Below are 12,385 nucleotides of genomic sequence, written 5' to 3' on the forward strand. Positions count from 1 at the left end.
GAGACAAGGTGCATCAGTAGAGAAAGTAAAATTAAGGATATTGACAGCAATATCTCAGCCAATAGCCCCATCCACAGCTAAAGACAGAAACACTTGGCCAGGAGTACTTTCTATAGAGAGCAGTTTGTCACCACAATAATTGATGACAGGGCATAATTGAAGATTAGTAGGAGAAAGAAGCAAAGTCTGGAGAAGTGGTAATTACATTCAGCAACATGTGTCTATAACATCATAACTATTGATAGAGCTCAGATTAACCCAAGATGCTCTAACTAAAAAATGCTTGCTCAAAAAGGAAAAAGTCTAAGTCTTGAAAGTGGAAGAGGTGTCTGCCTCATGATGAGCTATAAGAGCAAGACAGGGATGTGTAACTGTTGCTAGAGGACTTCTACTCAGAAAAGTCTGAAAATGCAAACCTGTTATGTTGAGATAACATGAATGAACTGTTGTTACTTCAAAATGAGCCTCCGTACCACAACATAGGGACATAAATATGTTGTTGTTTGAAATATAGCCAGAAAAGTAGATTTTTTTTTTTTAAGTATTGCTTTTCTTGGCTTTGTGGATGTGTTTTCTCTAAGCTCAATAAGGATTCCTTTCATGCTGTCTAAGGCTCTGCTGACTTATATGAAAACCCCAAATTTCTCCATAATTATGCTAATGGTCCAGATGGTAGCATGATGAGTGCCATTCTCTTTGATATTCACACACTTCAGAGTGCTGGTGTGCAGACCCACGCACCCCGACACAGGTTCAAAGTCAATGTTCACACCACCTACTTGATTCCATGTAATTACTTCGTTTTTCCTTTAGTTCATACAAGCGCCCTCTCCACTGTTAAATGCATTTGCTGGTATTTGTTAGGGGGATTTGACAGATCATGTGAAGTACAGCGCACTAGCACTTCAGCAAAAAAAAAAAAAAAAGCAATGATGACGAGTTTATTCACATACTGTATTTGCATTATAATTGGAATTCAGCAGGGAAATAAATGCAAACAAGTGGCCAGAATAACCACTGCATAAACCTACTTTAGTTACATCTTAGTGGATATTTTATATCAGCAGAGATTAAGTCTCCAAAGATGATTTAAATACAACGCTGACCATCCATAAATACTAATAGTTTTTTTTTTGAGTGTTTCTTCACCCACAGGCAAGTCATTCACACTTGAACCTCACAATGACTGTGTTCATCCACGCTTGGACTGTGGTGGCGCCGATCAAAGAGCTTCTTTCACATCCCCGCAGGGATTAAATAGCCATCCATCCACTCAGGGCGGAGGTGCGCCGCTGTACCTTTGCCTCCAGCTGATGCGCTGGCCTATGAAGAGCTGGTCATGGGGGCGGACACTGATAAGGTGCATCCAGATGGCCTGCACAAGAGTGACAGATATGCATCTTCTCAGTGCAAAGACATGCCATAGAATGCAGCCTGTTTGAAAGAGCATTAATCAGATAGAATGTGAGAAAGGCTCCAAAGATGCTGGTGAAAATCAGACAGCTTTTCAATGTCACAAATAGCTTTTCATACAGGAAAAATGCCACATTCTAAAGAACTCAAGTTTGTTGCCTGGGAGGGTTTTAAGTCTAAGTGGAGATATTTGCATATGTTAAATATTCAATCCTTCCAGCAGCTTCTGTCGACATGACAGATTTGTGGTTCTGCCAATTTTAACTGGTCTCATTCCACTCCTCCCACACTGCTGGGTAGAAGGATTGGTTATTGAAGTTCCATAAAGGAGGTTTTGACAGGGAATTTCTGAATGGCAGCAACATAAAGTAGGCCTACAAAGTTGAGTTGCTGACATCTATAGCCTGCAGTGCGGTTATTCTGCACCACACCTTTTGTATAGGCTGCTTCATCTTTCCCAGATGTGAACCTAAGCTAAGACAATTATAGGGTATTGTTTGCTTGCTTCAGCATAAAGCATTGCAATGCCTCTTTCCATGGTGCTGAATGGTTAACAAACAATTGAAAATACCATTATAGTGCCTTGCAAGCAAATGTATACCTTTAAAACTGTTTTTCATTTTGTCATGTAAGGAATAATAAACTTCAGTGTATTTCATAGGGATATTATGCAACAGAAAAATCAAAAGTAGTACAAAAAAAATTAAGTGGAAAGAAACAACCAGAATGTAGCATGTATTTGTGGTGTGTCCCTTGAATCTGATACAATTAAATAAATAAAGACAATGCAATCAACTGCTGTCTGATGTTATCTGACTAGGAAATAGAGTCTGGCCGTGTGTAATCCAAAGCCAATATAAACACAGCTGTTCTGTGAAAGCCTCGAGGTTTGTAGAGTCCAAGGAACACACCGGGCATGTCAGGGATAAAGTTGTAGAGAAGAGTAAAGCTTGGTTGGGTGTTAAAACACAATCCCAGGTCAATCCATCAGGTTGAGCTCAGGTCAATCCATCATTCAAAAGTCTAGAGAGTATGGCACAATTCCAAACTTGTGGCTGTCCTCCTAAAGTGAGAGATTGGACAATGAGACCATTAATCAGAGAAACAGCCAAGAGGCCCACTGTAACTATGAATGACCAACAAAGATCCAAAGCTCCGATTGGAGACTGTTGACATGACTATTAGTCACCCATGCCACAAACCTGGTGTTCATGGAAGGGTTGAAAAAAAAAGACATAAGAGGTGATGTTTACAGTTTGCCAGAACCTAGGCAGATGACTGAGCAAACATGTAAATTGTGCTCTGGTCAGAATAAACCAGGTTAGGTAGGTAGAAACCAAGCAGTATACATCATCTCTAACACACCATCCACCCCATGCAACGTGTGTCAAAATTGATGCTCACAGAAACTCACCTAGAGGTGTTTGGCAAAGAAGATTCAACTTTTTGTTTTTGCTAGATGTGCAAAGCCGGATAAAACTTATTGAAGAAAAGCATTGAAGTGTACTAAGTACTAAGGAGGGTTAAATACATGTGCACGCCACACTTTTCAGTTTTATATTGTTTTAAAAATTAAGAGCATGGAGATAGACACTAGGAATGTCACAGGTATAGAATATTGGATGGATGGATGTTTCCTTTGTCTTCCACTTCCACGAAGGGCCATTTTGCACTGAAGCTCGTGGTTTTAACATCGTAACATTTTGAAACAGTTTAATGGATAAAGTAAAATAAAATAAAAAGTGTTTGCAAAGCAAAAGTTGGAACAGCAACCACAGAAGAACGGCCACTTCAGAAAAAAAAAATTGGTGAGCATATCTTTTGATCACCCCACCGTATTTCGCGTGAAGGATTTTCTTATTTCATGGAAAAGACTCAGATGGTAGCTTTGGAATCATTTCAGAAGCTTTGCTGTCAAAGGGCCATGTGCGTACTTTGCATATTCACCCAGCTCACCAACAGTTCAAGTGCCAAGTTGTAGGAGGGCTGTATATGTAGAATTAATTAGGTTTTCCACTCTATCCCCACTCTTCACTGATACTCCATCACTCTCTCTGTCTCTCCCTCTCTTTTCGCGTCTTTGCATTTTTCTCTGAGGATAGTCTTCTCTCTCTCGCTCGCTCTCTTTCTCTCTCGCTCGCTCGCTCTCTTCCTCTCTCCCTCTCTCTCTCTCTTCTGCCCTCTCGCTCACTCGCGCTTTCCGTCTTTGTGGCGCTCGTTCACAGCACCAACCTTGGCTCGACGTCAGAGCCTGTGCAGCAGTGCAGTATAATGGGAGAGCAAGCAACACAGAGAGCCTCATAGGGGGGCTGCATAACGCTGCTGTATCCTCTGCTTGGCGCTCTCCTGTAGCCTCTCATAAAGCCCGTGCTCGGGCATCCCCTCCTCTCTGCCGGATCCGTACCCTTCGACATGGATGTCCCATCATCCCTCGACCCCGAGGATACCTGTTTCTTGGCGCAGTGAAGAGCGAGACGGACGAAAGGAGGAAGGAATCATGCCGGGATCGCGAATGGATTTGGGGAAAGCGCGAGTGACCATGCCGTGATCTTGCACATCCAGGGCCGCCGCTACCCCTGCTTTTGCCCAACAGCCGTAGACGAATCACGGGGAATCAAGCCCGCCGCGCACCGGGGAGGAATTATCCACTGTGCATTTGCTTTGAAAACATCATGAAGATTACCTCCCATCATCTGATGATAACCGGTCTCGCTATCAGGTTCAACCTCAGGCTGATCCCGCTTCTGCTGCTGTTTCTTGGATACACTCGCGGGATGCCGCACGTTCTCAGATTTGGTGAGAAAACGTATAATCTGTGTTGCCAAGTCTACTGGTCACAACGATAAGCACGATCAGATATCTTGTCTGATGCTCGTATTTAGACTGTGGGTTTGAGGAAGGAAAATATGCGACGCGCTCTGTAAAATGTTACGTTTTAATGATGTGCTTTGCAACTTGACTTTATAATATAATGTTTCGGGGGTGCACAGAGTTTTGTCACGGGCAGAACTCCGTGTTTGGGTTTTCCATGAAACTTGAAATCACTGTCACGCTAACTCGGAGAGACGGTACAGTAAATCCGAATGAGTATGCAACAGTTCCTGGCTACGGACTGCAAACGAAACTCGAGAAGCAGCGCTTTGAGGCTTATATTTCCTAACAGGTATCCAACCGGGCATCTCTGCATCCCCGTGGCCCTTTAAAGCCCCGACTCCACAGCATGCCCGCTGCATTGAAGGTTCCACATGTAAACATCACCCCCGGGGCTCAGAGAAGATGCAATATGTGCGCCTTGCGGACGCTCTTCAGGTTTAATTCCATTAACGCGCCTTGCATAAATTCCCGCGGTTTTGCGTGTACTACTGACATAAGCATTTAAACTGACTTCAGATAATTTGACTTCAGTTTGTTTTGAACTTAATGGAAACTGACAGCTTGTAAATAATATCGATTGCAGTCGCCGCTGGAACGTTCGTAACTTCAACGTAGTAAAGCATGTGCGCATAAAGCAGAAATCAGACCTCTCCAGGCTTCTCCTGGTGCCTAATTAGATCCTTATCTCCCAGGATGGAAATTGGAGAGGGCTCCTTGTCTCCATCCAGTCGCTTTATTTACAGAAAACATCTCGGAGTAACAGATAAAGCGGATGTCATGTAGTGTTGACAACGCATCCTTTAACAAACACCCCCAATATCCTCCCCCACATCCCCCCCGTGGGGGTCCTGCTTAAGAATCAGGTTGCGTCCACTATAGTCGCCGCTATGGCAACGGGAAGTGCTTATCTTCCTGCTGTATTCGCATCCCGATGAGTGACTTCCAGTCTCACACTTTGTCTGACGGATGCCGGTCATTTATTTTAGATCGTTTTAAAGCAGTCCGTTTTATTGCAGATATGGTGGGATATATGAGACACATCAAGTATTTTACGCTTTAAAGCGAAAAATACCACTTAGACCATACCTTGCCTACACTAATCAAACAAACTGAGCATTGTATCAGTGAAATTGGTGTAACATATTGCACACTTTTTATTCGTGTACATTTAAATCTGTATTATTTATTTATAACAGTTAAAAGGTATATTTATTTACAGAAATTAATGAGTTTCCAATTATTCTGTTTTATACTGAATTAAACTTTAGACACAAAAGTCAACATTAGCAGTTTTTTATTTTACTAAGCAAATGAAAGTACACATAATCTTCATAATCAGTAATTCATAAACACCAATTTATTCAGTCATATCACAATGCATTACTCAGTCCAGAACAATGTTTTCCTTTACATACATTTGAAACCCACAAACTCAGATTAACCAAATACACCATAAAAAGGGAATTTGAGAGGTATTAAACATATGCAATTAAAATTATTTAAATATTGACCACATATTTTGTTTGTAAATGTAATTTTCAATGTACTGCATGAGGTACTATATCTTGGTAATAAATACTACCTAAACGTTTTGATTAAAATTTAACTGCAGATGTTGGTTCAGCTGATTAGTATTCTAATTTGGGTGGTGTCAAGCAGAGAACAGTAAGTTCTCTGCTTGACATGTTTAAATGTGTAAAAAATTAATATGTTTAAATGTGTAAATTAATGTAACTTTTAAAAGTTCAGAACTGTTGTAACACATGTGTTTGAGGAAGTTTCTGTGCTTTTCAGTTGGTATCCAACTATAAATAGTTTCCTAATGGTGCTAATGCATAGCTAAAGTTAATCTTTAGTTTGACAACTTTTCTTTTGCTTTTCCACAAACCAGTTTTCATGTTTTGTTTTATTTTACAATGCTGTGGATAAACCAGATGAGATAAATGCTGAAAATAATTATCATGTAGCATTTACCTAATTTGTTTGAATAAGTGCATTTGTTAAATTTGTTAAATTTTAATTATTTTATTTAGTTGTCTTATTGTCTTATTGAATGAAACCAATTATATTGGTTTCATTCTATCTGTCTCACCAGTGGATGCCTGATTAATAATGATAGAGTTATCCAGTTGTAGTCATCAGTCTACAGGATCTAGACAGATCCCACCCATCCTTGCAATGCACTATTTGTCACACTTCCATCAGGAAAACTATTCAGAAACAATAAATCAAAAACTACCTGACTGACTTAAAAACTTAAAAACTGACTTAAAAATGTCTTCTTTCCCAAAGCTGTAAGGGCTATCATCCCCTGCTGAGGTGGCGATTAATAACCAACAAGCCAAGTTCATAATCTGTTACCTGTTAAAAACTCACGTCTGGTTACACAGGTTTCTGATCAGACAAGAATAATTTACACTATCTCTTACTTGCAAATGTGTATTCTCACACTTCAATCTCCCAGGGACTGTCGGGTTAGACATCCATGCAAATTGCACAATTCTCCAACTAAGTTGTAGACCTCTGTCTGACTTTTCACTTGAAAATGAGTCCATTAGCTGCTAAGGGCTATTTGCGCACTTAATTCCCACAGGAAGTGTTGTTGGCCAGAACAATCAACTGTTAAAAAATGGAAAGATCAAATCTTGTGTGTCTGTTGTGTGTAATTATGTGCATTTTGAATGGGTTTCTGCCTCATCAAAAAATTGCATTATAGTAACACATAATGACAATAAAGATTCTTGATTCTTGATCAGTGCACACGGATAAGCTTTATGGAAGACAATTATTCCCCTCTTTCTTAACGTAAAACATCTCTGTTGGGTTCTTCTTAGTAGTGGAATCATGACTAACAAGCACATTCACAAAGTCACATGACGTCTCCTCCATGTTAAAAAGAAATAAAAAAAGGATATTTTTTTTTTATTAACTAAATTACGGTATTACTGAAAAAGTCATACAATTTTAACTACACTTACAAGGTTGCAAGCAAACATTTTATCTGACAATCACAGCTAAGAGCTGCCATTTATTGGCCATGAGTGCATCACAGTTAAGAAGCTCAGCTTGTTAGCAAGTTTCACTTTGGCATTAGCACTGTTACTAAATTAGTGAAAACTGGAATTGTTGCTCTGACAGAAACTTTCTCAAAGACAAGTTTTATGACAGTTTCTGTCTTTTGAGTGTGTATTCACTGATTAAACATCCCACATGCTTATATTAAGCTTATTGTTCTCTGCTGGACACCACACAACCAATGAGGATTGAGTGAACCATCATCCCGAGGTTAATTATAAATAAGATTTTAGTGTATTAATTGTTCCCATTTTAATGTAGTGTGTTTAGAAATGAACCATTTCTTAACATTGCATCTACAAAACATCATAGGAATGTGTGTCATTATGTAATTTTGATGCCTTGAATTTAAACCCTACAAAAATAATTTTGTAGTGTATGAATCAAAGATTTCATAAAGTTAAACTTTATTTAAATTTATGATTATGCTGTCAGTACCTGCTGTACCAAACTTGTCGCATCCGCTTAGGTTAAAGAAAAAAATCCGCAGGGCATCTAGCATCAGTTGTCACAGACGTGACCAAGTGAGATAAGATTATTATTCATGCCACTGATATCTTTTGCACCAAGGTTAAGGCTAATGCTTGATTTCTCCTCCCCTGGAGCAGTTGTAGTTTGCGGTTGGAACACATCTAAAACCTGGGTTTGTCTCTGTCCATGGTTCTGAAAGAAAGGGGGAAAAAAATCCCAAAGCTGCTTGTTCAGAACCATGGACAGACCCCGTATTTTCAGCACGACTATTGCTGAACAGAGCTTTCAGTCACATTTTGTTGTGTTTGTGTTTTTGTGGGAACCACTCTCTTTAGAAAAATATGATGCTGTTTGTGCTTGCTGGTCCAATATCTAGTTTTAGGAAGAGACTGATGTTTTGAATAGCTGTGTGTATATGTGTATGTAAACAACTTCAGTCAAAAACTAAAATGCACATGTCAAAATGAGAAGAAATGCAAAAAAAAAAAAAAGAAAAAAAAGAAAACCAGGTGAAGCAGCAGTCATTTCCAGAGCCTTTTGTTGTCCTGCAAGACGTGCTTACTCAGCAGGATAATTCCAGCTGCTCCTACAGGAGGCCAGCTGAACGAGGAGGTCAGCTCCCCCGAGTCTGCCTGTTTCCTTCCTTGCCCCCGTGCTACATTCTGTCCAGACAGGCAGCTTGCATTGTGCAACTGCTGTTCTCTTGTCAGACTGAAACCTTTACACACTGTAACACCACAGCACAGTCAGGCTTTTGTATTCGCAGCATCTGGCTCACCAGGGTAGAGTGACAAGTGTCAGAGCAAAAAAAGAGAAAGGGGGAAAAAATGGCGTTTGGGCCACCAGCTGCAGGCAAGGTAGCTGAGCCTATTCCCAAACAGAATTGGATTTTTTGTTTGTTTAATGTTTAAAACATGGAAGATACTTAGTGTGTAAAGGGCTTACAGAAAATTTAATCAAACACCTTGTAAGAGTCGATTCTCTCTTTGACAGACTCACGCCAACCAAATAACACTTTGCAGTGCTGCTAAGGGTCTCCTGGATCCAGAAGAAAATATCCTGTTCCACCTGAACAGTCACCACAATCAGAAATTTAGCTTCTTACTCTCACAGACAGCTGAACATGGATGTGAATTGGATTAATTTGCAAGCTAAGCTGTATGAATGATTTGTTTTCTCTGTTCACTATCTTCCTGAAATAATTACTGAAGTATTTCATGTGGAGCAAAATCTTTCTCGGTTGTTGAACTTTACCTTTGAGATTTATAAAAAAAAAAAAAAAGGAAATTAAGTGGTGAAGTTGAGGTAAAGTTTGTAACATTAGAATCGTTGAAAGTATTTGGAAAACAAACTGACTCGTTATTTGCTTCTTCTTTTTTTCACAGCCACTTTGTGCAAGGAAACTTTATCTCAGTACACTTAATACACTTGCATTATTCAGGCTACACATTTTCTATGTGTTAATAGCTCCATACCTTTAACTTTTAAAACTATGGAGGTACACATTTTTAATCACAACCTAATGTCTTATTGTGTTTTGCTACATGTTTCTAGTTGACTATTAATTTGCTGCTGATACACCAAAACTTCACAGCTATCCTATCCTATTACAAATTGTTCTATTCTGTTTTACTTATGTTCTAGTCTTACATTTTCTATTCTAATCTGTATTGTCCTATCACATTCTTATTATGACATTCTGTTCTATTTGTGAAACAAAAGTAACATCTGGTGTTCAACAGAGTATTGAGTAATCGTGATACTCATGTCTCTTAATTGTGATATAGAGGAAACATACCTTACCCAAAAACCTAACTGTTGTGTGTTTTTTTTTTTTTTTTTTTTTTTTTAATCGTATGGCCCTCGGCTTGCCAGTGACTGTGACGTTGAGTGATAGTATTATCGCTACCATCTGCAAACACCATTGGCAAAACCAATTTGTCTCTGGGCTGTCAGCTGCTGGTGAAATCATTGTTGACTCATAAATGCTCTTTTTTCTCTTCTTCATCTTCTTCTTCTGTTTACATTTTCTCTGTATAGACATATGCTGGATATATTTCAGACAGAAATGCAATCATTATTTTTCATTTTGAAGAAAGGAAAAAAATCAATTATTTTCTTTCAGTCAACTGCCAAAAGACAAAAATCCCCTCTGGTGAAAAGGGAGGGGGGTTCTGACTTTCCTCACAATGCCTGCACCATGATATGGGATCTTTTATTGCATTTCTAATAATAAAGATGCTTCATCCTGTGAACTAAGCTGTGGTGCGGTAAAATTATAAGGCTGTGAAAGAGTGGTGGACACAAAATCAAGAGGTGCTGGTCGCTAATTGACTTTATTTGCTTTCGGTTTCTGCCAGTCTGAATTATCGGCAGGCTAGAGTTCAGTTGAGGATTGTAAGAATTATGGATAACACCCAGCGCCCTGGCCCACTGCCAGCATGTTCACAGCAAACCCATTTAAATACGCACAAAGCTGCTTAAAATATTCATGTGTCACTTGGCCTCGCTGTGGCTTATAGAAATGTGAAACTATCTCTGCTGGCAAATGATTTCCATGGTTTAAAAATACCCACTGTGGGTTTCAAGAACAAAGAGGAGATCTGTCTCACATTAGCATGCAGCACCACACGTGGACCCGAAGCACAGAACTATCTAGATGGATTTTTAAAACATGTTTACAGTCCCGACTCTTTGAAGGTCTCGCTGTCATGCCTCGGTTACGAAAAAGCTCGACGCTGATTAATTCTAGGGTGCGGATTGTTACAGTTCTGGAATGGCAAACATCCGTGAGGTATGAAATTAGTTTTCTTGCTGTGCTAAGAATTAAGCCATTTTTGCAGATTTACTAGCGTCATTTTTAAAAGATTATTTACATAGGAGCTGGCTTTAGCTGATTGACCTTGTCTGCGGCATAACATCCTCCTTTTTTTTGAGAATCAACTAGAATACACATGAGACCCGTGACTCCCCCATGTTGTTGGCTTGACTTCTGTGTTGGATTTTGCTTTTAACAGCCTTTCACTCACTGTCATCATCGCTCATGAATTCCTGTGCTAGGGTTAAGGGTTACATGCGCAATTGTTCTGTGAACTGTCCCTTGAGAAGAGCGCCTTTCTGCCTGTTTGTCCCGCTTTCACCTAACTGAAGGGCAGAGCTGAAAGAGCTAACAAGGAAATATTCCATGTTTTTTTTGTTGTTTTCGTTGCTTATTTCAATACATGCAGAGCTGTCCTTCTCCTTGTCTTTCAAAGGGAAGTGATGGCGAACACCAATGTCATGGATAGGTGTAAAAAAACAAGAGTTTTTGTTGGAAGGGGGGTTTGTGTAGAGTGTGAATGAAAAGAAAAGCAGTGAGTGTTGAGGCCAGCAGATACAGAGTAAAGATAGATTAGTTTGCCTCAGAGCAGTCCACTCTCAGCCCACTCTCAGTTGTGGTCTGTTATTGCCGTTTTCTTATGGCTTTTTGCGAGGAGAGACAGAAAAGGAGAGAGGAGTTTGCTGTGGAAATGTGGTGGGAGGCCAGGAGTCATGCACTGCATCTCTGAATAAATGTCAGCGGAATCGTATTAGTGAGCTGAAAATTTGCCTGTGACTACAGATACAGATGAGATGACTTTAACAGAAGAGAAATACGTTGGTAACGCTAATGTCCTTGTGATTCGTTTGAAAAATTTAACTGTCGACGTGTTTTTATTAGTCTTTATTAGCAGTGTGTCCCGGACCCACTGTAAACTGTAAAATGGTGGAAATCAATACGAATCGAAACGCTGCTAAGGGGAATAATGAACAAAGTAGCGAAAGAATCAGGCAGCAAAAAAAAATAACAAAGAGGCAATGCCAATTCCCAGCTGCCGCCCCCTTTCTTGTCACACATTCCCTTCGGTGGGAAAAACATAAACAAATGTGAGAGAATCAAACATAGGTGTGTACTGTAAGTGTGTGTGATTACGCCAGAAATACATTTATCTTTAAATGACAATTAATTAAATAATTATTTGTTTTATGCAGCTATTTGATCAAGGCAAAAGCTACAGTTAACTGATTTCATTTACATTCAGGTGTTCATAATGTTCTGTCAGATGTTTAAATATGCATTTTAACAGAATAATGTACATTTGCATTCAGACCCCTTTACTCTAATACCCCAGGATAAAGAATGCCCCCAACTGAAATCAGAGGTCACTGACATAATAAGCAGAGTCCACATCAGTATGAATGTTGCTGTTTTGTGAAGTCCTCACATGTTTTTTATTGCATATGGGTGAAACAAAGAACCCAAAAATCATAAAGATCAAGGAACACACCTGAAAGATCAGAAATATATATTTTTTAGATTTATAGCATTGTTCGCTCATAAAGCAATACACCAGGCTTTGAGCCAAGGAGCACCGGTTAATCTACCATTTAAAAAACATTTAAAAATGGAAAGAGTGTGGCACAAACTCAAACCTACCTAAACGTGGTGGCCCACCTAAACTGAAGAGAGCAGCAAGGAGAGCACTAGTCAGCAAAGCACACAACAGGCCCAGGGAGTCTGTGGAGGAGCCAA

General features: G+C 39.6%; 1 protein-coding gene across 2 annotated transcripts in view; it reads left to right on the top strand.

Annotated features, from left to right (window-relative positions):
• Positions 1–3,606: 3,606 nt before the first annotated feature.
• LOC105929548 (glutamate receptor ionotropic, kainate 2) overlaps positions 3,607–12,385 on the top strand; it is a 98,907-nt gene continuing 90,128 nt past the window's right edge. For both annotated transcript variants that reach the window (XM_012867386.3, XM_012867387.3), the window contains exon 1: positions 3,607–4,209. In XM_012867386.3, the coding sequence (XP_012722840.1) occupies positions 4,086–4,209 (124 nt within the window). In that variant the 5' untranslated portion in view covers positions 3,607–4,085. The remainder of the gene's footprint in view (positions 4,210–12,385) is intronic.

This window comes from Fundulus heteroclitus, chromosome 15 (assembly GCF_011125445.2).
Source record: "Fundulus heteroclitus isolate FHET01 chromosome 15, MU-UCD_Fhet_4.1, whole genome shotgun sequence".
Taxonomy (NCBI): domain Eukaryota; kingdom Metazoa; phylum Chordata; class Actinopteri; order Cyprinodontiformes; family Fundulidae; genus Fundulus; species Fundulus heteroclitus.